We start from the raw sequence: 26682 nt of genomic DNA on the forward strand, positions 1-26682 counted from the left end.
GGCTTGGCAGGCTGCTACCCTCTTTCCCCGGGTGCCACAGTAATGGCTGGCCACCGCTCCAGGCACATGTGCTCACAGTCACTGTGGCATTTTTTTAACCTCTTACTCTTAACATGGAGTGCTAAGATATGCTACATAATTTCTATTACTTGTTAGCAGTGTTAGACTTGTAGCTCCAGTGAGAAAAAAAGTCAAACTTTAGACACCAAATATGTCAAGGACAGTTTTTTTTTTTCTAACAGCGATACATATTTTATCCTCTTTCTCCAAGGATGAGTGATGTAGCGTGGTTCTGCAGAGGAAAAGGGCTTTTCCCTATTAGCATACACAACTGGCTTACATCTGTACCTGCTGCAGAATGAAGGTTTGCCAAAATTGTACAGGATGTACAGTAACAGTGCCAAAGCGGTTATTAGAAAATCACAGAACAGCATTCAGGTTAACACCAGGGTTTCACTACTGAACAGATATATTTTTACACTACGTTGACAGTTTTATATTGAGTGTTTTGTCATGTTAAACGGTTTAATAAAAAGAAAATATGGGGCCTATTGATTTTATTCAGGATCAGTGAAACTTTCTGAAATAAGCAAAATATAGTTTATTATCTTTGTATATATTTTATTTATATATGTCTTTTAATCTTTATATTATATACATTCTATTCTTATTACTGCATTTGACCAGACAGTTATTGAAGCATTTTATTGCTACCATAATATGTAAGAACATTTCTAACACAGATGTGCAAATGCACGCACATATAGCTTCTCCAGTCCCTGTAGAGAAGTACTGCTAATGTAATAGGACAAGCTGAAGCATGAACCATGAACCTACTGCCACCATGCCTAGAGAGAAGCTAGGCATGTGGGCTTGAGCTGTGGAGCAGTGCAACTGTATTCTCTGCAATGATGGCCAGTTAATACTTTTAGGATAAGATGAATGCCATCTAATTCTCACAGCAATGCTCCTCCTAAACTCTAGTAGAAGTCTTCTTCCCTGGACAGTAGACACTGTTACTCCAACAAAAACAGGATCCTCTCTTTTTTTAAATACCCTTGATTTCAGAAGAAACAATGAATGACAGGTGTCCCAATACTTTTGTCAATATAGCGTATGACTACGTATGTGAAATGCTGCTGAAACGAGCAGTGATTTGTTTACTTTTTTTGTAAATTATGTTTGCTACATTATAAAAAGGGTGGGTTAAGATAATCCAATTAGTACAAGAAAGAAAGTAACAAACATCCTAAAGCTTCTCTCTAGGAGAGTTGACATTTATTATACTTATATACACAATTCCTGTACATACATCAAGGAGTCAGCACTCATGCCATTGCTCTTCAAAGAAGTCATCAAAGAAGTCCTTTCACACTCGTGCCTTTACAGATTCTTTTCTTAAACCCATGAGCAGCGGAATGCTGAAAAAACGGAAAGAGTCCAAGTCAAGAGCACACTGTGGTTCACAATATCCATCATCCAACAGGAAGAGCAGTCGTGACCAAGATCAATGCAAAAATAAAAAGCAGTCCTAACTACAATGTTCCTTTGCCCTTTACAGCATGCTTACTCAAACAGCCAAGTCCCCACGGGCTGCTGCTTGTTTTTTGACTCTGAGGGTCAATCTGTCACATTTAGGGCAATGATGTCTTGTCCTGTAGCTTGGGCACTGCTGCTGCTGATGGAGTGTGTGACTGAGGCTGGGGCTAGGGTCACTCTGTGACGCTGACAGATTGGCTGTTGTAGTCGGTGGAGTCCATTTTTAGGATGTAGGGAATAATGCTGTCGATTTGGACGTTCCCAATCAACCCAGCGAAGAACAGCTCCTCAGTTATGGCTGCGCTCATCAGACGCAGCGCAGGCAAGCGTAGCAGCAGCTTTGACAGACTGAGAGAGAGACAGAGAGAGAGAGGAATACTGATTTTTACTGAGGCTTTTTAATGTCCAAATGTTTGCAGACACTCCATCCAATAAACACATTCAGCTACCTCAAGTTTAATTTTAGCTACAATAATGTGGCATAGCTTCTCCTCAAAACAAAATATGTGTGTGTATTGAAGCTTTTTTAGTTGAGTAAAAATTAATCTATTAACCTTCCTTAGGCTCAAGAAGCTGACTGAGTAGCATTTCTCCTGATATCAAGCTGTTCAGGGAGAACTGAATTAAACAGTGCCAAAAATGTGAGACTTCAGTATTCAACTAAAATTACATATGTGAATAATATTCACTATAACTGTTCCTACACCAGTCAGTGTAAACTCTGCAAGCTAAGCAGGCTAACAGGAAATACAGTTCAATACCGTTTACCTCAAACAGTGACGCTTTAATATGGAATTCAGATGCTGTGAGGTTGTCACAGGTATGCGTATATTGTGTATTTTACACCAGGTTTGAACACATCTCTGATTTTAGGATAGGTTTTATTTTTGCAGAAAGAAGTGGTAGAAAAATCACATGAATAGGATCGGCTGTAGTATCTTACCGATAAGTGTCCTCTGGATACACCCTGCTGACATAGTCCTGTAGTTCCATGTAAGCTTTCTCTTGAAACCGCTCAATCTGAAGACTACTGTCCACCCCAGCATAATCTAACACAAACACAATATCACAGAACTGCATCCACCTTTTGTCTTCTCCTTGATTTTTATATATATATATATATATATAATATTGCCATTTACCTGGGCTAAAGAGGACAGTGGCTTTGAGGTAGGCATACTCATAGGCATCAGGGCTCACACGACTCATGCTGTTGCAAAACTCCTGCATTCGCCAAATGTGCTCCATCACTTGTTTTACTCGCTCTGCAGAGAGTTTTTCTAACACACACACACACACACACACACACACACACACACACACACACACACACACACACACACACACACACACACACACACACACACACTTGAAAATCCCATATTGCAGTGTGAGCTGGAAAAGTGTATTGCACTGAAACATTCCTACCTTCCTCCAAACTGCTCTGGAGGTGGCTGACGATGGCTGTGAGGATGGTCTCCACGTTCATGATTTGAGCACACTGAGCCAGGCCTAAAGCAAACAGCTCATTCCAGCAAGCCTTTATTAATGTGATCCCATTGTCTGGCCTAGAGAAAGTCAGGTGGCAAGGAGGGGAAATTTCAGTAGATGGAGCAGAAGACCAGGAAATGGAAAAATATGTACAAGTACCCAAAAACACTCCAGTAAGCTCACCCAAGGGCCTGGAAGGCAGGTATGGAGCGTGCCCAGTGCATGGAGAGAAACAGCAGACGAGAAGCTGACTCACAGATGTAGTTCAGATTCAGAAACTCCGGCATGGGCAAGGGCATCATCAGCTACAAATACAAGCACGTGCACAGATTCCATTAAACACACTTCACAGCTATATGACCATATGTTAAGGTCCAGCTGTCTCTTTTGTGAGCCTCCTTTCACCTTGTTCTTCAATGGTCAGGACCCCACAGGACCACCACAAAGCAGGTACTATTTGGGTGTTGGGTCATTCTCAGCACTGCAGTGACACTGACATGGTGGTGGTGTGTTAGTAGCCTGTGTTACGCTGGTACAAGTGGATCAGACACAGCAGTGCTGCAGGAGTTTTTAAACCCCTCAGTGGATACAGTGTCCTGTGCGCAGTGTCCTGTGAGCACTGATGCAGGACTAGGGGATGACCAACAAACTTTGCAGCAACATGTTTAAAAACCATTGTCCATCTGTTTCTCTGAAGTATGCATAGAAACAAATGGACTACAGTGTGTAATTATAGAACTACAAAGTAGTGTTAATGTTATGGCTGATCGGTATACATAGCGTTTGCTTTGTTTATGTGTGGAGGATTCACAAAACATGCGACCGCTGACCTTAAAGGGAACATGCATCTCAGACAGCAGTGGCCCATCCAGCTCCAGAAGAGCAGCACTCTGCTCCTCAGCAACATTGCCCTCCACAGTCTCTCCACCAGCCTCCTCTGGCTGCAGAACCTTGGTTAGTGTATCAAAAGCCCTGCATGGACAGATCGGCAATGACATTTTATTTACCCGTTTTAGAGACAATCCTCACTACCTTTTTTTACTTCTATTAAAAGGTTCATTTTACTCTTTAACATACACAGTTTCATTTGACAACATGGTAAAGCACTTTCAACTGTTTATTATTGAAAATGTATGTTGTTATAGTAACAATAATAATATTAGAGCAGGGCCCATCTCTGCACTTACTGAGTGATCTCACTGGAATTCTGCTCGTCTGGTTGGACATCGGTCATGGAGCTGTCTTCATTGCTCATGGTGTCCATTCCTGATAGGTCAGTGCTGCTGTCTGTCACCTCACGGTTCTTGTTTATTTGGGCAAGAGACGTGACCACATTGGCCAGAGTGCTCAGATCACCCTGACAGGCATCATTCTGGCAAAGGACACAGATAACGTTACTTATGCTGCAAAGAAGAACACTGGAGAATATGAAAATTATGATACTATTTTTATTCTAAAAATTGACAACAGACCATTTTATCCATTATAATATATTCTGGTCAAAAACTGAAACAGACTCCAGTCATTGTAGATAAACAGTGTTTATTAGTAGGATTCCCATTAGCTGCCATCTCAAAAGCCACTATTCTTCCTGGGGTCCATTGTTTGATTGACTGATATGAGTGTCAGCTGTAAAACATTTTCCAGTTCTCACCACCACATTTCTTCTGCACATGTATACAGCAGAAACATGTACAAACATATATAAACATTAAAATACTTAAAATATATAATAAACATAAAATTATCAGTTCTAGTAAGTTTGCTATTATGCTGTGGAACCTTAACATCAGTCTTCCTATAAGGTTGTATAGCATCAGGCCAAACATTATAAATTCATAAACCTAATTTACAGCTTCTATCCCCAAGCCATCAGACTTCTAAACACTAAAGGACTGAGCTGAGATCCCTGCTCACCTCATGCACACTCGCACACACACATCCTTCTTCTTATGCCCGTACACACACATCTCTATTGATGCCTACTTGCACACCTATCTGGATACTTGCTGCTAAATACTGTATTCAAAAGAGCTGTTCTCTTCTGTCTCAGAAGCTGTTGTGTTCACATATGTTATAAGCTGACTGTGTATAGCTATGTCATAGCACATTACATACCTATGCACCGTATTCCCACCACACACATTAGGTACTGTGTCGGCATGGCACTGTCCTGTCTGTTTACTGTGTCTAATGTCACTACACCTATTATACACTTGACCATATATCACACACTTTGTAATGTTCATTTTAGCACCAAACAAGGGTCGGTTTTACCTGGTCTGGTGAGGAAGGGATGAAGATTGTGTTGTCTAGTTTGGAGAGAGATTGCTGAATGTTCAGGAGCATGTTGGTGTCTAGCAGACTGGCAGACCTGTGGACAACAGCAGGAAAACATTAAGATACCTGAAGCATTTCTTCAAACACATGTGAACAGATCTTCACCTGCACACACACCTGGCTGTCTCTTTGTCATTGACAAAGGTAGGCATGGCTGCTAGAGGGCTGCAGAGGTTTTTCCGGATGTAGATTTTCTCAATGGAGGGGGCACAGTTAGCTGGCTTCTCCCTGGACACCTCCACTGGCTTCCTCTCACACTGCACAGCTAAAAGATACACAGACATGCTAAGCCTTCAAAACAGGATTATAAGAATAAACAATAAACGTGCAGCACACTTCTAAACATATAAAAGGAGTGAGACGTGATTGTATCAAAGTAGTAGAGATTGGAGTGTGTGTTTGAGTAAATGATCTGCTGAGCTGGAAACCCAAGAGCGAGAGAGAAAAAGTGCAGAAAGGGTCTGTATACATTTATAGACATTGATGATGCTCATATTGGGGGGGGAAAGGTTCATGTTACATTATAATGTATTATTATATTATTAAAATATTGATATATACAAGAAGAAGCACTAAGATTGTATGGCTTTTATTGTTTAATTGTTTTTTTTGCCCATAGAAAATGAATGTGATGTGTGTGTGCGTGTGTGTACACTTGTGATTTTCCGGTAAGAGTCACAAAATTAATCCTTTGCCAAATACTGCATCAAAAGCTTTATTGTTTTAGTATGTAGTACTGTCCATATATATATATATATATATATATATATATATATATATATATATATATATATATATATATATATATATATATAAATATAAGTGGCAGATATTTGAACAGTACTGCATATCCAACACTTGGATCAGTGCTATAAATTGCAGGAATGCCAGCAACTACCTGTCCCAAAAATGGATACCGATCTTAACAAGCTTTGTGTATTTTTGTATGGACAAGTACAAACTGCAACTATGGACAGGCTTATTAATCATGGTAGCACTGTGATAGGCCCAAAGTGAGAAAAAATGTTGAAGCCATGATGGCTTGATTAGCTGATTCATTAAACAGCCGTTGATGTATTAACTGATGTGATACCTCCCAAAAGGGTGGATATGTGATAGACTTACAGTCCTGTTTCATGCCGAGGGCCATGCAGCGCTGCAGTCTGCAGTACTGGCAGCGGTTACGATGATGCTTATTGATCACACACTCTCCTGAGCCACGGCACGTGTACACAAGATTCTTCCGAATACTCCTCTTGAAGAAGCCTTTACATCCCTCGCAGCTAACTGCCCCATAGTGACGACCTGCAAGAGATAGAGAGAGAGAGAGAGAGAAATAAATGAACAACTCATTATATTATATTATTAACTGCAATGAGAATCATATGTATCCACATTGTGTGGGCCTGAACTGAACCAGCTAGGAGTTGTTGTTTTTTTTTAGCTTAAATAATTGCTTGGTAATACAGCATGTGTATATGTACCTGTTTATGTAACCGGTATTTGTGTCGCACAGCAATAGTGATTTTTCCTTTTAGCAGTATTGGTAGATAGTGGACTGACTGATATCCTACAGTGCAGATCTTTTTCGGAGTACTTTAAATTGCTTTGAAAAAACAGTTACATAAAAACTTTTTAGAAAAGACAACCTGCGTCTCTGCTTCTGTTCCCTTTTCCCCTTTGAATATGGCTTCAGATATACACACAGGGGACAAACATACTTATTAATGTCAACTAGTCAAGGTGTGTGTAATACTCGCTTACCAGAGGCCTTGTCTCCGCACACAACACAATACTCTACAATAGGTTTAAGGGGACTTTGTTCTGGGCTCTCTGTGACAAACTGGGGGGAATAAACACAAAAGTAGAGATATTAAATTATAGGTTATACATGGTAATTTATCTACGCAACTCTTCATGTGGTTCTCTACTTACTACAATAAAGGCTGTGCCAGGTGGTCACCAAAACAAATCTCCCAAACATATGTTCTACTGGATTTGCCTTAAGAGGATTCGTTTTCCAACGGAATCAGCATTTTGTAGTGCACACATCAATGAGGACAAAAATATCAACATTGGTATTGGTTTTATGAGATTATTAGAATAAGAATATTGATGACAATGGCTACAGTTTAGCACTGGGACAATCATAATTATACTACTGCACTACTCAGAACCCATACAGTCACACAAAATTAAAAAACAAAAACAACTAAAAAACACTCATTTATACACACACAAATTATATATATATATATATATATATATATATATATATATATATATATATATATATATATATATATATATATATATATATATTAAAAAAGGAATATTAAAAATGTAAATATCAGTTTATTTCATATTTAAGTTAAGAAGTATCTGATATTTCTTATATAGCCTACACATAATAATATTTAAAGTATTTGGCTTTAGATAATGTCCCTTTGATAATGGGATAAATACTATATTTTAGCTCAACAGCGCAGCATCACCTTACTATTCTGCTCAATAAATACATCTTTAAATATCAGTCTGAAATACCAGTTTGGGTGCAAAACACGGCTGCCATAACAAATGCTATAATGAATGTACATTTCATTAATAAAAATTATTGTTAAAAAATAAAAATATTGTTGTATTCCTCAGCCGTTTTTCATATATATAAAGTTGCCCTTTCACACATGAAGTGTACTGGTGAACGTATCTTACCTGTATCTGCTGACCAGCCAGTTCTGGTGATGTGAAAAGCAGTTGATTGACAGCTGAGCCATCAGCAGATGTGAGAATGACTTTTCCTGGTGAGGACTCGTGCTTCAGGAGCAGTTTATCTTGGCTGGGGTAATCTACGTTGGCTAATATAAACTGCTGCTTGCCGGTGCCCGCCTGGTCATATGCTGTTACTATCTGTACCTTTTGGCCCAACTGCTGATCTGTCACAATCTAACATACACACACACATACACACATATTCACATTAGTACTTAAGGAATCACAATTGCTGAAGAAATAATGAATAAGTTAAATATCATATTATTAAATATTACCTGTAGGCCTCCATCTGCTGACACCAACTGAATTCTGGGACTTTCTCCCGCCATGGTACCTTTTTTGGCTCAAATACCACTCCCCATGAGATACATGCATGTACACACGTCCACACGCCTAACACAGACAACACAAATACAGACATCAGATTCACAATGACTGTAACACTGGATCTACGTCCATAAACATTATTATTATATTGCTGCATACCATTATAGCATACACCATATGGACAAAAGTATTGGGTCACCTGCCACTTATTGAGCAGGCAGTGCCCTGTCAGTACCTGTTCCTATAGTGTACTACTATGTTATGCTTCAGGAAAAATCGATCTATGTTCATTGTTTCTTTCTAAATCATGGGTATTATTAAAAAAATTTATCCTGCTTTTGTTGGAGTAACTGTCTCTACTGGACAGGGGCCTTTCTATTAGATTCTGGAGCACCGCATTTAGTGACAAGAGCATTAGTGAGACAAGGATGCTGGATGATCCCCACCCCACCTCATCCACAACACCCCAACAGTACTGGATGGAGCACCTTCATTCCACAGCTCTGCAGCTCAAAGCTGGGGGGCTTTATATCCCTCCAGCCCCCACCTGGCATTAGGCATGGTGCCAATAGGTTCATGTTTAGTGCTATTCTATCTGCAATACAACTCTACAGGGACTAGACAAGCTGTCTGTGTGCATTTGCACATCTGTGCCAGGAAAGGGTGCAACTTGAGGCGGTTGAATGAATTCATTAGAAGGGGTGTCCACAAACATATGGACATACAATGCATATACCATTACAGAACTAAATATTTATATATACACATCATAGGCCTGTTGCCCAGACCCAACAACTATATATCCAACATTTGTAGACACCTGCTCCACAAACATTTCTTCTGCAATCAAGAGTATTAATAGGGTGTTGGCCCCTTTTGCTGTAGCAACAGCCTGTACTCTTCTGGATACAGGATATGATTATATTCAGCCATGAGAGCATCAGCGAGGTCAGGTACTGATGTTGGATGATGCTACGGTGAGTTTGTACCCCCCTAGCACTTGAAATTACCTTACCTCAGGGATAATTTGCAAATCTACACTGGACAGATGTTTAGTTCTGACTGATATTTTAACCCTATATTTGCTGACATTGGTTGCACTCCTAACAGACATAATTCTATGGTTATGCATGGCTACTGGAATTCCTGATTTTTTCAGATTTTACTGCATTTGTAACTTTATATAAATAAATGAAATTTCTATTATCTTCCCTTAAATGTGCTGTAATGCATTTTCGAAATATCTGAAAGATTATCCACATATGAAAAAGCATATATACAAAACAGTGTGTATAAGCCTCAATTCCCATATTGGTGCATCCAAGTTTAGATACAGTATATAGGTCAGGACCTCCTACAGCAGGTATTATTTGGGTGGTGGATCATTCTCAGCACTGCAGTGACACTGACCATGTTGGTGTTAATGTTAGTGTGTGTTGTGCTGTTATGAGTGGATCAGCTGTGCAGCGCTGCTGGAGATTCAGTCCACTCACTGTCCACTCTATTAGGCACGCCTACCTAGTTGGTCCAGATGTAAAGTCAGAGACAGCAGCTCTTATGTTGCTGCACAGTTTGTGTAGGTCATCCTCTAGCCCGTCATCAGTGCTCACAGGACGATGTTGGCTAGAAATGTCTGGTTGGTGGACTATTCTCAGTCCAGCAGCGAAGCTGTGGTGTTAAAAAACTCCAGCAGCACTGCTGTGTCTGATCCACTCGTACCAGCAATACACACACTACTAACACACCACCACCATGTCAGTGTCACTGCAGAGCTGGGAATGACCCACCACCCAAAAAGAAGGTCCTGTGGAGTCCTGAGCATTGAAGAACAGGGTGAAAGGAGGCTAAAAACAAAGTACGCAGTGAAGCAGATGGACACAGTCTGGAGTTGTAGAACTACACTGTGCTCCTATATGGCAAAAAGAGCTGATAAAATAGACAGTGAGTGTAGAAACAAAGAGAGGTGGTTTTAATGAAGTGGCTGATCAGTGTATATTACATGCTGTCAATGTGTGTAACAATACAGATCTGAGTAAAACAGACACAAGACAGCTGACAGCCAAGCTCCACTCCCGGTCTCTGTTTCAGGCTGGGTTAGCTTAGCATACGCTGGCTGGCTAGCTAGCCTAGCACTTGGCTGACGATTTAATTTAGCTAAATAACTCTCAGCATTTTCTCCTGTTTATCCAAACAGAATACAATATGGCACACAGAGAAATAAAAGCCTGTGGAAATGATTACTTTGATACGGAAAATAGACCGAGCTTGTCTTCACCCAGGGTTGGGTGAAAGGTCAACATTGAAGGGTTAAAGCAGCGCTTCCACACGGGATTAAACATAGCAAGCTCCCAATCAACAACCACACAAATAATTCGCAGATTTCCTCCTACTGACTTACTCGAACAGCTACCTAAGATACTTACCTACACGACACGAAGCTGTTTTAGGTGCCTAGTTTTTGTTTTATAAGACAAAAGTACCATAACGCTGCGGTTACCGCTGGGACGCGAAGATCAGCAAGGATCCATTAGCCAGCAGTTAGCTGGTTAGCTAGTAGTGCTAGCTTAGCGGAGATGCACCATGCGTTTAATATTAGCTATATAAAGCTCATCGGTATGGTTGCACTTTAAAACAGTAGCGGAATTTCTTATAAACGAGCCGTCCACAAATCTGCAGGCTTAGCTTGGATCATTTACTCAGCACAACTGACAAAAATGTGGTAGCTAGCTAGCTAGCTAGCGATCTGGCTAACTGTCAGCTAAGCTAGCTAAGATAGCCCACACTAACGCGCTATGGGTGTATTTGAGGTCGCAGGTACAAAACTAATGCTGCTAACCAAGATTTAATGTAGCTAATGCAATGTCTGACTTATAAACTATTAAAATTAAGTTGTCTTTCTAATATAACTGAGCTGAGCTACCTAGCTATCCTAGCTACCAGGTAACAAGACAACTGACAGCGACGTTAGCACTAGCTATTAGCTAGCTAACTCCCGTTAGCTTAGGCAGCCTATCGCGACTGTGTCATTTATCTTTAATAGCTGACCACTATATCTGGAACTTATTAAAATATTAAAAACTGTAACTCAATGCTGGCTGATCGCGTAATCAGCACGGTCTAACCCAGTAACTAACCAGTAAACCCCAGTACGTGCTATCGTTAGCTTAGCCAACCCTGGAAGGTACCTATAAGAGGCCGGCTGTTTTCAGTGCGTTCAGCTGTAAATTGTGAGCCGCTGGAAACGCCACGTCCGCCAGTGAATAGGCAGTGCATAGTAAAAATAAATCCTTACCGTGTCACGATGGTTTATCCCCTTAACAGAAGTGTTTTTAGTGTTTTATAAAACTGATTTCAGTTCGGCTCAGGTCAGAGTTCGCGACCTGGATCTGCCCAACACGCTGGGGAGCGATCATGCGCAGAAGCAGCTTGGAGGAATGGGGTAGTATAAGAGTTGTGATGAAATGACACGACAGAATATAATTTTTTTACTTCTCTGTCCGTAGGCAGGTAGTGCTGGTGGTCAAAATGAGCTTCCTGATATCTTCCAAGTACACCACGATGGTAACAATTGCAGAACTGAAGTCAGCTTTATTTTTTAGAGCAGATTTCAAGTGCTTTTATTGTCACTATTCTTCTACACTTGCACAGTACAGTGGAAATCTTGTATTGTATGTATGCCAGCTTGGAAAGCTGAGGTCAAAGCACAGGTTTAGCCAAGCTATGGCACCCCTGAAGCAGATAGCGTTAAGGGTCGCCTTCAAGGGCCCAATCCTGCCAGCTTAGCAGGCCTGGGTATCGAACCCACAACCATGTGATAAATAATGTAGTGACCTAATTATTGAGACATCTCTGCCACAAAAGATCACAAAATAAATCACAGACACTTCAAATAATAGTAAAAATATAAAAACAGGAAAAGCTGATGGATAAAACAAATATAATGGTAAATTAATAATATACAATACAAATAACAATTTAGCCATGTCTATAACTAATTTTCTTGGTTCTTTTCACTTTTTTTGTTCTCACCGAATTGTTCTTTTTTGAAACAAGAGCTGGTCTAATCAGCCAGTGCAGAGTAGTGTTAACATCTGTGACAGTGAACCCAATGCACATTTGAGCTTCCCAGAGCAGAGCAGGGATCTTACAAGGTAAAGTTTTATTAATTGAACTACAATCATTGGAAATAAGAGAATCAATGATAATGAAATCCAAACTGCTACCATAGGCACTAATATAGGGGCTGATGTGGAGCAGTGGTACCATGTTCTCTGGAATGATGGTGCGCCATCCAATACTTTTAGGGATGATGTGGTCATCATCCAACATCCAATATTTGTAATCAAATCCTCACAGCAATGCTCCAAAACAGAAAACCAGTAGTCATACAAAAGCAGGATAAACTCTTTTTTAATACCCTTGGTTTTGAAAGAAAACGGCAGAATGGGCAGGCGTCCCAATACTTTTGTCCACATTGTGTAATTAATCATGTAACAAAGTGTGATTTGGTGTTTTTACGTCTGTAGAAACATAAATACATAAACAGGCAGGAACAGCAAATGTACTTAAAATTATTTATTACAGCTGGCACTTTACATCTACATCTGTCATACAAAGGGAAATACATTGGAGTGTTTTTGACTTATGACCCCAACCAGTTGGAAATATGACAAGTGACTAAACAGCAGATAAAATCCCCAAGTCTTTGTGGCAATTCAGTGTGCAGTGCACTTGGGCATTTTGTCCCATTAAACCAAACATAATCTTCCCAACGTAACGCCATGACACAGCACATTATCCTACATTACAATGAGTGCAGTATGGAGTACACACACAAACACAAACCTGAACATATGAAACTATGAATGGGTAATACTGTGGAAGTATGAACAAAACGTCTGAAATTTAGTTGGACACAATTTGTTTAACTCAAAAACACAACATGGTTTTACTGTAATCCCAAAAAACAAGGTGCACAAGTCAATTTAACCTGTAAAGAAACTAATGTGTTAATTTCCCTGATAACAGAGCTAACAGTTTTCACTGAGCTGGGTGTTTATTCACAGCTTAGAATGCTATGATGTGTATTACATTATATAGTGCTTAGTCAGCTGAAAACTGTAATACTTTGTTAAATTATAAAATCATTCAATTCATTCCAGGAGACTAAACATCGTTTTTAAATACACCTGCATTATATTACCATGTACAGCATATTTACACTTATATCCAGTTATTCCCAGTAAAATAGATCAATATTTTTTTTTTTACTGTGAGTCCTACTTTGTACAAAAGAGAAGATAAAAAAAGATGTTTTAAAATACTAAACGTACTATAAAAACGTGGCATCTTTCAGTTTAAAGGCTTAGAGCGACCAAACATGCCAACATGGCCAACAACGCATGGAAGCTAGTTGACCTTAATTAGCACGACTCCATTAGCTTTTACTATTCGCTTTCATTCATTGTTAGCAACATTAGCATTTTTGGCTAAACTAGTCCTTTTAAACGAAAAACTACTGGCTTTCACAGCAGCATCCCACATCTCCCACAATGACCGCAGCAGGCGTCGCTTACACCAGTTCTGCCACAGACAGCATATAGAGGCACCAAACATTCCTCCTCTCACACTTGCTCGTGCACGTCCACACCTGACCCTTGATCACACCTGTGACCTGTTCATATAAGCTTAGGTTACCAGGCAACCTAAAACAGCTTTAACTGGACCTCTCCTGTCACTTGCTCCTTACTACTTACACCCATCCTCACATATCAAGAACATCACACTGGATGTTACTGGTAAGCTCAAGAACATCCAGCGTTCTGGAGGCTTTTTTGTGCTTAGGATTTCAGACTTCTAATGAGAAATCCCCTTTGAATCCCATTCAAATCACTTGGAATCCCGATCCAAGAAGAAAAGAAGATTAGTCTCAAATGAAAGACAATTGTTTGGAGGGGAGGAGAGTATCACAAAGGAGGACAGGAAGGTGGAAGAGGCTACAGTAACATTAACACTGCTGGTTCATTTGTAATTCAGTTTGACGAAACTTGACATTCAAGAGGGGACACTGAGTTTTCACATTAGGATGGAAACTGTATCCACCAGCATCTTCTCTTTATTCGGTGTCTTCTGAGCTCATTCGCCAGTCACCATTCGCTCTTCCACTGTAGCAGGCCAGAAAAAAAGGATCTAGTAAAATGAATGCTATTTTGAACTTGGTCCAGATAGGTCAAAGAATCATGGCCTCCTGAAACGCCTCAATCCATCTGAAAAACAAATGCAGGTTTCTTCACTGTAAGTTACAGCAGAGGTTAAGTTCAATCCAACTTATCAAAATATTATATAAAACATATATAAATGATACAGTATTTAGAAATGTGCATTTCCTGGTTACCACTTTCAAACTACCTAGGGTTTTGGTTAGGTAGTCACTGTAGAATACCAGGTGGTTGATATGAGGATAATAGGTAGTTGCTATGATGTTGGCTGACAAAAAAAAATGTCTACCTTGTCTACCTCAACTGCCACTTTTATAACACAAATTTATTCTGAATATTATTGGAATATTATTATTATTATTTATTAACACCATTCCTGGTGTTCTACAATTTTCTCAGTAAGCATCTACAACTCGATTAGGACCATTTTATACATTTATCCACAACAATATTACTAGAAATATGACTGAATATGGTGATTTCAAGCTTCTGAATGGTAGTGTATTTTGTAACCTGTGTTTGTGCATGTGGGCATGTGTATTTCTGTACCTCTGAGCTGTAGGGATATCATCTGCTCTGAAGATATAGTAGAGTGTGTTTTTGTGATACAGTTTAAACTGCAGCTTCTGTGCCGGCCCAGATTTCTCTTCTCGCAAGAAAAATCCCAGTAATGGCTGGCTCTCCAAAGCCGCAACATCCTACAACACACGCAACACACACAGTCACATCCACATCAGATAACATCTGGCCTTGTCATCAACAACATCCATCGCATCCATCCCATGTTCACGTGAACGAACAACTGACACAATACAGTGATTTCAAAGCTTGAGTAGCATACCTCACTAGCAGCGTACGTGTAGAGGACTTTATTCTTGATGACAAACCACAGCCTCTTCCATGGTTTCTTGTTTCCTTTAGATCTCTGCAGGTAGCCACTCATGGAGGAATTCTCAGTGTTAGCAGAAACCTAGAAGAAGAGAGAACACAACAGGTTTCAGGTACAAATACAAATGACTTTTATAACTCAGCATGACCAAGAGATCTGGAATCTCTCAAAACATGTTTGAAATATTTTAATAACATGTCTTCTAATCTTCTAAGAGGATGATGAATATGTTTAAACTGTTGAACTGAAGATACTTTCAGTTTTCACTGCTAGTCAGACCCAATTTCATTCCACTAAACATCCACACAGTAAATGTGTAGTGGATTCAGGCAGTATTGTGATATTTGAGAGCCCTAGGATTTACACTAAAGCTGCAGTGTGGTAGTTAATATAAGATCTACAGTAGCATGCAAAACTTTGGGCAGTAAAATCCCTAAAAAGCCGATTAAATTAGACCTTGGCTAAGGTCATTTGTGAGCTCAAATATTTTTGAACTTTTTTTTTTTTTTACTCCACTCTAAAATTGTACAACATAAAAATACTAAAATGTTGATGTAAACTTTGGAGTTTGGTTCATCTTCTACTCACTGTACTATTCACAGTAACAGAAATCAGTGATGGCATAAGTGGGACTATATTATATGGGGGAAATGACTGGGTCAGTCAGACTGGACTGTAAGATATTAAACACTATAGAGTTTAAAACAGTCGTTTAAAAACTTGCTTCAAACAAAATAGATCAGATTAGAATTTAGTCTGATTACAGAAACTGCTACTAAAATTGTTACTGCTGTTCGTTAGGGTGGATTAGCACAGCTTACATGAATTGTGGGGCTGTATCGGCCAATAGTTGGCATTAAGTGGATCAGATCGGGTGGTAAAAAACCTTGATAGTGACATCCCTAATGCTGAAGCAATATACAGTATTGTGCGGCCCTACACCACTGAGACATCTGGTGGCCAGTCAGTGGTCAAAACAACAACCTCTGTTTTATAGACAACGAAAAGATTTTTTTCATGATAGTGGTATGAAACATCCCCCCTTAAGATAGTGGGCATTCTTGACAGATAATCAAGAAAAAGTTTGACAAACAGCAAATTTGAAGTACAATTTACTTTTTAGGTCTCATTTAAATAAATACAGTCATGTAAAACAGACATAATTGCGCAAAGAGCAGGATGTTTTTTTTCATATTTATTTCATGGCATTACATTATATTTATGATTTGCAAAATAATGAGCAACCTTGTACATTGCTTTGCATCTCTTTAAAGTTTGTGAGGGTGTGGCAATGCTGTCTTGGGTCATGTTGACAATCACAGTTCTTGGGAAAGAGATTTGCACTTACCTCATACTTACCAAGAGTTTTTCCATTCTGAGACAGACCTTGAAACAACGTGTCGAAACACTTTAAACGGCTTGAAATGAATCAATTCAGTTTCAAAATCTGAGTTTTGAGGTTGACATCACTAATAAAACTATTACCCAGGGGTGCCCAAATATTTGCATGCCACTGTATTTACACTTTATTTATATTTTGTTATAAATTTAGATTTGATCGTGACTTTTCAAATTAGTTAAATATTTATAAGTTCTAAATATTATATTTATTATTATTATTATTACTATTGTATATTGTTTTGATGTTATACTACTTCCACAGGACCGACCATGGCATCATATAGAACACATCTAATCTTTTTACTCTCTTACAGCTTCTAGAAAGTACTTAAAAGCTATAAAATTTCACAATTCCAGAACACTGACTTCTAAATGTTAGAACAGTGTTGCCATAATGTTGTAAAAACAGTGTTACAAGTTACCTCTTTCAGTGCTGAAGGAATCTTCTTCTGTTTCCTAGAGAAGGAGAACGCTGAGCTTGAGCTTCGCCCACTGGGTGAAACACACACTCCAGACTGGTCCCCTGAGGAGAGGGTGTGAGAAACAGGATAAGAATTTACAGTAAGAGCTGACAATCTGTCAGTGGGGAAAAGGTGATAATGGTGAAACCTTTATCTTTCTGCTGGAGTTTGGCATAGCACTGGTCACACACTCTTGCCAGCTGATTCTTCAGGTACTCCAGGTAATATTTATTTGATGAACACGCCTGGCACACAACCTGTGAAAAACACAAATACATTTTCATGTAAAATCAATTTAGTCAATGTAGTAAATGCACTGCAGTAAGTGTCTCTACTGTCCAGGAAATGCTTTATACTAGATTTTGCAGCACTGCTGTGAGGATTTGATTGCATTCAGCAACAGGAGCATTAGCGAGGTCAGGATTTTGGATGCTTACCACCCTACCTAATCCCCAATTCCCCAACTCATCCCATCCATCATTCATCATTCCAGAGAACACAGTTCCACTGTTCCATAGCTCAATGCTGGGGGTATTTACACCTTTATATCATTCTAGGCCCCACATCTGGCATTAGGTAGCAGCATGGTGCCAATAGGTTAATTTTAAACTGCTCCAGTCCAATTCTATTAGCAGTACTTCTCTACAGGGACTAGACAAGCTGTGGGTGTGCATTTGCATTCATTAGAAGGGGTGTACACAAACGTTTGGACATATAATGCAAGTCACCAAAGGTTTGCCTCTAACAGTATTGTGTTGTTAATTTATGTAACACAGACATGTTTAATGTCAAACCGTTGACCACATAAACATGGACAAAATTCTTAAAACAGTTGAAGGTGGGTGTGTTATGATTTGGCCCCCACTAATTGGTAGGGTATCAGTTTCAATTACTTGTTAGCTACATTAGCCTTGTAGTTACAGTGCAGTTCTAAAACTACAAAAGCAAACTTCAGACAACAAAGAAAGCACGGTTGGGTAAGAAAGAAAAGTGTGTCAATCTGGATTGAGGCCAAACCATCGCTCAAATGCAACAACAAAGAGCTTAAGGAATATTTCTGTGTCAGTATGACTGACCTTGCCACAGGCGCGGCAGTGATGCCGTCTCCAGGTGAGTGTGAATTCACATGTGCAGATCATACACATTGTGGTACGAAGGTCTGGAATCCAGATAGGAGCTTTAGAACCCAGTGGAGGACCATCAACAGACAAACCTTCAGACTTCAAGCAACAGACAAAATTATTAATGTTAATTACACTGAGGACATCAACAACATCAGATGAGCAGCTGCACAATTCTTTTTGCAATCGACTGTACACACATACAGCAGCCACTACACACCCACACAAACACACCTCTTGGCTTCGGCTGGAGATGAAAGAGATCTTCTTCCTGGTGTAATCTTCTATTGCTGTGGCGATGGCTTCTAGCCATTCATCTCTCTCTGTGGCCGAGCTGCACACACATTTTACAAGTTGAAACCAGCTTGGAAATGAGCTTATATACACACTGTATATATGTGTTTGTGTGTGTGTGTGTGTGTGTGTATCTCACCTGGCTGACAGAATGAAAGAGCGTTCCACACTCTCAATGTTCAGTTCATTTTGATATGCCTCCAGGCTGGGCTTGCTGACCTGGAAAAAAGGCACATTTTATATATCATTGAAGTCAAATCAACACAAATTCCATTCATTTCTATTCAACTTTATTGTCATTATACCAATACAGGGACCGTTACACTGTAAAGCTAAGTCTCCAGTGCAGTAATAGGTAAGGATGTAGTTTAATAGTGCAAGGGCAATAGACAAAACACAGCACAGGAAGTCATTAAGGTCCAGACTGAGTTACTATAATCATAGTAAAATATGAATAATTATGTAGAGCAGTGATGTTTTGTGTGTGTAAATGGGAGAGTACAGGAAGTTCAGGTGTGCATGCTGAGGCAGACCAATCTGGGGATGTAAACAGCATCACAAATAGCAGTAATGAGTACAGCAGCTAATGTTCAGATGAGACACAGTACACAGCTTAGGTACAGCAGAGGGAGTTCCCTGAGCTGGTGGAGTGGAGCGGAGTGATTGGTAGCAATCTGTATGCGTGTGTTTAGGTTGTGGTTGGTGTTGCAGGTGAGACCAGTTTAACAACACACAGGAAAAACTGTTCTTGGATCAGGTGGTTCTTGCTCTGATGTTACACTATTTACATTCTTATTTAAACTTACATTTAGGACTAAATGATTTTTTTTGTCCTCAAAATGTTGCTATTTTGGAGATGCAAGGTTTTGTACACAAGCATATAATGTGTGATAACTGACCTTCATTCCAGCCAGGGAGAGCATGCTGTTGACTTTATACTGGCCAGACTGGACTGGAGTGGTGTACAACAGAATGTCATTAAACTGTGGAGAGAACGAGAAAGCATGCACAACAGAGGAGAGAAAGCAAGAGAGAGACAGACATAGAAAGCAAAAGAGAGATAAATCACATCAGTAATTTGTTTTATTATAAATAACTCCAACATATATTTGTCTAGACTCTTATATGCTTCTAGATTTGCTGTACAGTCACGCTTTACGGCTAAAGTTGCAGTACAAATCACTAGCAGCTGTGTGCCACACAGTCCATATGTCTACAACAAAGAAACCATAGATCCCTCAAAGTCAGGGACATCTGTGTGACAAAAACACATAAGCTTGATTTGTACAGATGCACATGTATGCCCAAATTACTGCACACAAACACACACATGTATAAACACACATTTGTTTTCCTCTTACCAGAAAGAACATTCTAGGCTGCATGACCTTCCTGGACAGTTTCATAAGAGTACCCTCCTTAAGGAACACCTACACAAAAAGATGCAACAAAATCTACTATGACTTTTCTTTACTGTGAAAGACAGAGGGTGGGTAGGGTGTGGATAGAGTACAGTGTTTATAAAACACTTTCACCACCTCAGGTGTTTCCCTTTTATTGCTTTTATACATCGAATCATATTGAATGTAACTGGGCTTTTATTCTATGAAGTAAAGTAAATTAAATTAAATTAAATAAAAATATCTAACCTAAAATAATTGATTGCAAAATTATTCACCCCATTTGGCTGACCTAACAGACCAACAGAGGTCCAGTAGTCATGGGTGTCTTGGCGGCCTCCCTCATTAGTTTCTTGCATGGTTACTCAGTCTGTGAGAAACATGGTCTGCTCTATTCCATCCATATTCAGGGGATGCTCATGACTGGGATTTTTTTGTATTCATATACTGACTTATACTCTTCAATAACCTTTTCTCTGAGTTGTGTGGAGTGTCCTTTTGTCTTTATGGTGTTTTTGTAGCCAGGAATACTGATTAACCAGTGACTGGACCTTCTAGACATTTCGTCTTTATACTACAATCACTTGAAACACATTCACTGCACTCAGGTGATACATTTCACTAACTGTGAGACTACAAGCACTGATTGTCTGCTGGACCTTTGTTGAATTAGGTCAGTCACTTTAAAGGGGATAAATATATATGCAATTGCTTATTTTATATTAGATTTTTTTTACTTAATAGATGTTACTTTGTAGAAATCTGTTTTAACAATTAAATTAGTTTTTTTTAAAGTTTTTTTTTAATTCCTGTAAAAAAAAAAAGCCAAAGTACACTGACCATGATTCCATTTATGAATACAACAAAATAGGAAAACATCCAAGGGGGTGAATTTTTTTTTTTTTATAGGCGCAGTAGTTTTCAACACTTACCCTTCCGGGCTGTACAATTTCATGGTGGCCATTCAAACTGTACTGAACCTGCATTAACTTCTGAAAGTTATCCTGAAAGAAGATTGAAAAAAGCATAGTTAACAGGAATGTTAAAAAGGAGAAAAGTAAAAGAAGTCTGATGTTTTACTGGCCTAAAAATGAATAATACTAAACATGAAGGACCAGTTGTGTGACTAGAATTTATTTTAATTGTAAAAGCCTTAAGCATTAAAAACAGTAATATGTTAAAAGGCTGTTAAAGGAAATATTGAGGAAAACACTGGAAATGAGAGGGATGGGATTTAAGATCAGACAGATTGCATCCACCCCCCCTACACACACACACACTCATGGACAATAAATCTCAGTTTAAGCTCATTATCTCAGATATAAGGCAAATCTGACTTTATGAGACTTCCACAGAGCAATTACACTAAATTACACTAAATCAGTTTGCAGTTTGTATACAGTGCTGTCGCAATGTGTATGTCGTTGTGTTTTATGTCATACCCCTTGTTTCATTATGTCATTGGCATGGTTTGCAACTTCCTTCACCACACCAAGGGCAGCTGGATAAACATAAGGAAAAGAAAAAGAAGTTCTGATCTGCTTTAAATAACCTACATACTAAAAGGTTAAACCAAATAAATTATGCCAGTTTTAATGGTGTATGATTTAAAATTTTATTTGTTGAATTTTTCCCTTTTTCTACCAATTTGAGACTGCCCAATAACCCACCACTTATTAATACTTAATACGTCTCTGCCAATACATGTGAAGCCAGTCACTGCAGATGCGGCACTTAATGATGAGGGGATAGTCCCATATATGCCATGTATCAGTATATTCATCTACGCCCCACTCTGAGCCCCCCCAGTACTAAAACGTACTAAACTGAAAGGGGTTTGCACTGGTCTGGACACCACAGTTCAAATAGAATTTAAACATTCTGAAATTGGATTGAGTTTACAAGGACAATACAGCAAATCAATGACCTAAATTTATTCAAATTTCAGATTTAATCAAAATCAGATTTTTTTTTACCTATATATTATTACAGTGCTCTGACAGTCTAGGGACGCAGCTGCAGAGCCACGCTGATCTTTATTAACTTTGTTAATATTTCACCTCAAATGATCTACTGCCAAACCATGTCCTCACATTACGCTTCAAATCCAGCCCCTACACCTCATGAAAGTTGTAATCTATTGAATCTGTGCTGCTTATAAAACCAGGTGCCTGATTTTGTCCCTAAAAATCTGTTGGCCTTTACTTCCAAACCAAATATGGCTCCTTCGATGTTTCTGAAGACCATTATGGGCTGGATCAGGCATGTTAAACTACTCTAACATGTAACAGAACTTCTACAGTATTGAGTATAGAGATACTATTCAAAAACATAAAAAGGTTTTTAAAACTCAAAAATCAAATCGCTAACATGACTTATTCTAACAGCAACCAATGGCAATGATAATGCGTGAGCTTGTGTGTATGCTGGGTCATTACTTTGTGTATCTTTGTAGTCTGAGGAGTCTTCAGGAAGGTTTTTCAAATAATCTGAAAAAGATGGTGGGAAAATATTACAATGTATTTATTTATTTATATTCATATTTGTAATTTTTAACAAATCAGGTCAACCTAACTATAGGTCATATATCATATCAAATAAGCATGTAACCTGCATGATGCAAATTACAACATGCAAAACAATGGAAGTGGATCTTTGAGGCAAAATAAGGGTGAACACTGGCTGTGTTCCAGGTGAAAACACAACCCGGCATCACATGCTGCCCCACACTTGCCCTTCACACTTTGTTGAGGAAGAGTCTGGGAACTTTAATTTGTGAAAGCCTTAAATCATATTGGAGTCTGAACACAGTCTGGCTGGTATCCAAAAGACTAACAGAAATTTTGAAAAGCAAACCATTCAATGTTTTATAAACTATTATTTTTAAGAAACATTGATTTTATGATATTATTAATTGATGATCAATATAATGAAGTTGCCAGAGGCAATACCCCTGTTTAATCCTTTATAAAAAGCAGCGTTTCAGAAATTCACAAAGGAAAGAAAACAAGTGTTCAAAAATGTTTTACACATTTAGGGTAACTGACTGCTGAATAACATTTCTGCTTGCTCATATTAAGTTAGCATTTCTGAAATACAGAGTTTTCTTATGACAGCAACTATATTCTTTTTCTGACTGGGAGCAGAATGGTGCCCTCTACCTGTCAGGAGGAGCTGATACTGTGGAATGCGCTGCACTGGTTTCAGTAGGTAATGCTTCAGAGCCAGACTGGCGCACCGAGGACTCGTCTGCCACCGCACAGAGAAAAAGAGAAACACACACAGTATGAGCTCATAAATGTCTTTTATTGGGTCAGTGACAGTTAAATCCAGTCCAGTGGACACATTTAGTGGACACTCATTTGGGAAGTTTAGAAGCTGGTACTGCATTAGAGAAACATTTGATTTTTTAACCTAAATATACCTGAAATACAACCTAAAATACTGACTGCACATTGATGAGCTACAGTCTATGGCATAAGGCTAAATAATAAATAAACTAATTAATGAATTCATGGCTATAAATAACCCTAAGAAGCTTCGCATAGTGCATAAAAACACTGTCTTCCATGTAGTGAACTGCGTTCTATAGAAATAATTATATACAAATAACAGGCTACATCTCTTTAGCATGACTAAATTGTGAGTTGCTCTGGATAAATAAATAAATTACGTAAATTCAGAAATTGTAGTCATTATTTGTGGAAACAAAAATGTGTATATATAAGCTATAGTAATGGACAAATGTATTGGGACACCTGCTCATTCACGGAATCATATAACTTTTTATTATAAACAGTGGCAATAATAACAACTCTAAATGAGATTTACACACAAAGGAAATGTTTCACTGGCACCTATTAGTCAGATTAAATTGGACTCTGCTTCGTATTCATCCTAGGTGCGATTAGTTGTGAGGGGCAGGTGTAAATACAGTAGTCGGAGTAAGTCGGATGCGGACCACAAGTTTAAGCTCAACGGCTCCTGTAGCTAGTTTACCTTAGTTTAATGCCCAGATAATTACTACAGCTATAAACAGATGCTATCTCTACCATTGCTCTATGTTCAATTGCACAGAAATATGAACTAGTCCAGAACACAGGACCTTCTTCCTGTATTTACTTTCTTGATCCCGCCCCAGACAGGATCTGATCAATAAATGGAGAAAATGGTCTCATGTGGTTTGTTGTTGACGTATTTTGGTGCACTTGTAATTTGTTCTCTGTGTGAAAACAAACCAAACCAAGGGAAAAAATGCCTAGGTTCACAAACCGATTCGGACTAAAGCAAACTTATAAAACTTATAGGTGTGAAAAAACGAATATCCACAAACTGTCAGATACACATAAGCAAAAACAGACACACTTTTACACATATAGCCTTACCTCAAACTGCCGCACCACTGAAGCGAATGAGGGGTTTTTGCGACACTGCTCATCCAAGAGAGCCACATTGCGGTCAAACTCTCGAATATAGGTGGAATACATCTTCAGATATGGCCCCTTCTGTACGAAGATGTCAGCTAGCCTCTGGTGATCTGACCTGTTTGTTAGAGAGGACACAGAGTTTGATTACTAAGAAATGTTAATGTTAACGTTGTTTTCATGTGACGTCCGCAGGGTTGGTACTGTATTTACCATTTAAATAAAGTTGTGATGAAAGATTATGTCTTAATGTGCTAAGTAGGAATTAATATGCATGTGTATAAGAGAGGATGTGTTTACCAGTGTGCCACTCTCTCCTCCAGTTCTCTGAGTAGGTCTTTGTTGAGCTCGTAGAGCTGGGGCAGGTAGTACAGTATCTGATTCAGCACCCGTTCCTCCACCACTGGCTTAACGCTGGTGCGTGTCGCCTTGGCAACCGCATCCCGAAAGTCCTAGGGCAAATACAGAGATGCTACAGCCAAGGTATCTACACTAGGAATGATCAAAGTTTTGTAATCTATAATGAAAGATTTTAAAGAGCCTGACTGAAGAGTGAACTAGGAGGGTGAGGACAAGTACATGCCACTGTCTCTTATCAAACTGCTGCCAATGCAACATCACTAGTCGGCCAACACACTTGAAGGGAAGTTCTGAATCCCTAGCTCTGATATCGGCCAACAGACGTCTGTGTCGCCCAGCATCACAATGGGAGTGATGAAGGGAGAGACAGCCATCTACCCACCCAGAGCGAGCATGGCCTATTGTTCCCTCTCAGGCTCTGGCTACTGATGCTGAAGCAGAGAAACTTGCGATCCTCAGGTCATAGTGTCAGCAGCTTAGACTGTGGTACAGAGAAGTGCAGAATTACACACCAACAGTGTTTTCAAAAGTCTCTCCATCCACACAGGAATGCAGAAGTCAGTGAAAACATTCAGAATAGTATTCCAACCCAGTAAAATTTGATGTCACATGCCTCTAGAAGAACATTGAGAGCATGTGCTGCTGCTGTTTTATCAGCAAGGGTTTCCCCTTTTGCACAACTCCCATGAAAGTCAAATTTGTGCAGTTTTTCTTCTTTCTGATGTTGGATGTTGTACTTTGACATCAACTATAATAGGAGCTTCTTGTAGGTTATGACATTGGAGACTTCTTTACACATCTTGAGGTCTGCTCTTGGGCTGAACGTGCTAGGACGTCCTGACCTGGCCCTGTTGGCAGTTGTTTTAAATGTTCTTCGCTTGTAAATGATTTAGCGGACAGTGGAACAGCTGAGATTTTTAAAAACCCTTCCTAGACTCTTTCTGAAGGCCTCAGAGAACTTTTTGGATTTGGCCACAGTGATCATTGCCACTCACTTCAACAATCAGGAGCAAACCAAACTAAATATCTGAGGTTTAAACAAGACTCCAAGGCTCCACCAAAATGCTCTTTAACCATGTCCTGATCATTTGCAGCACCTGATTCTAATTTGACACATTTGAAGGAGTAATTAATGTGGGGGTGTCCTAACTTTACAAGAAAATAAAATTGCATTTCTAATAGTATTTCTCCAGTTGTATGTGTTTAGTTAGATTACCTCCATCTCCCAGTATTGATTACATGAAGCTCTCTATATGCTTAATTTATCTGTCCAAAAAGACACGGCTTTCATGGGGTGTTCTAATAGGATGTCCTAAAAAGCACAGTTCAACACACTAAATCAACCAAACACACAACCAGATTACTGAACAAGCTAAACAACTACAGAAACCTGCATAGCAGTACACAGTTTATACAACCACAAGTTCTTCATTCCCCAAGTTATTATTTAGATCAGTTTTCATATGAAGAGCCCAGGAGAATCTATTTAAGAGTTCTGGTATGAGGATAATCTCTCACTCATTCACACACACACACACACACACACACACACACACACACACACACACACACACACACACACACACACACACACTTATGGGCAGCTGTTAGGGGTCACAGCCAACTGCGTGGGCAGCAGAAAGGG

The 26682-nt window shown here is 39.2% G+C and overlaps 2 protein-coding genes across 5 annotated transcripts in view; both read right to left on the reverse strand.

The window, feature by feature from the left end:
- Nucleotides 1–1250: 1250 nt before the first annotated feature.
- nr2c1 (nuclear receptor subfamily 2, group C, member 1) lies at nt 1251–11898 on the reverse strand. Of its 3 annotated transcripts, none has more exons than XM_072674172.1 (14): nt 11762–11898; nt 8418–8535; nt 8083–8313; nt 7135–7213; nt 6496–6675; nt 5488–5635; nt 5308–5404; nt 4218–4402; nt 3861–4002; nt 3214–3335; nt 2968–3107; nt 2682–2819; nt 2483–2588; nt 1251–1887 (listed from the first exon to the last, which is right to left on the reverse strand). In XM_072674172.1, the coding sequence occupies exons 2-14, from the start codon at nt 8469–8471 to the stop codon at nt 1713–1715; spliced, it is 1797 nt and encodes a 598-aa protein (XP_072530273.1). In that variant the 5' UTR covers nt 8472–8535; nt 11762–11898; the 3' UTR covers nt 1251–1712. The 3 variants fall into 3 exon arrangements, with proteins under 3 accessions (XP_072530273.1, XP_072530276.1, XP_072530275.1); XM_072674175.1 differs by lacking the exon at nt 11762–11898 and adding an exon at nt 11655–11675; XM_072674174.1 differs by lacking the exon at nt 11762–11898 and adding an exon at nt 10893–11048.
- Nucleotides 11899–13029: 1131 nt separating this feature from the next.
- fgd6 (FYVE, RhoGEF and PH domain containing 6) overlaps nt 13030–26682 on the reverse strand; it is a 30024-nt gene continuing 16371 nt past the window's right edge. For both annotated transcript variants that reach the window (XM_072674176.1, XM_072674177.1), the window contains exons 6-21: nt 24978–25129; nt 24639–24795; nt 23415–23502; nt 22692–22742; nt 21696–21754; nt 21186–21257; nt 20215–20283; nt 19753–19836; nt 18993–19072; nt 18794–18893; nt 18515–18658; nt 17587–17695; nt 17400–17500; nt 15529–15657; nt 15237–15385; nt 13030–14735 (exon numbers count right to left, since the gene is read on the reverse strand). In XM_072674176.1, coding sequence (XP_072530277.1) covers nt 14699–14735; nt 15237–15385; nt 15529–15657; nt 17400–17500; nt 17587–17695; nt 18515–18658; nt 18794–18893; nt 18993–19072; nt 19753–19836; nt 20215–20283; nt 21186–21257; nt 21696–21754; nt 22692–22742; nt 23415–23502; nt 24639–24795; nt 24978–25129 — 1581 coding nt within the window. In that variant the 3' untranslated portion in view covers nt 13030–14698. The remainder of the gene's footprint in view (nt 14736–15236; nt 15386–15528; nt 15658–17399; nt 17501–17586; nt 17696–18514; nt 18659–18793; nt 18894–18992; nt 19073–19752; nt 19837–20214; nt 20284–21185; nt 21258–21695; nt 21755–22691; nt 22743–23414; nt 23503–24638; nt 24796–24977; nt 25130–26682) is intronic.

This window comes from Salminus brasiliensis, chromosome 2 (assembly GCF_030463535.1).
Source record: "Salminus brasiliensis chromosome 2, fSalBra1.hap2, whole genome shotgun sequence".
Classification (NCBI taxonomy): Eukaryota; Metazoa; Chordata; class Actinopteri; order Characiformes; family Bryconidae; genus Salminus; species Salminus brasiliensis.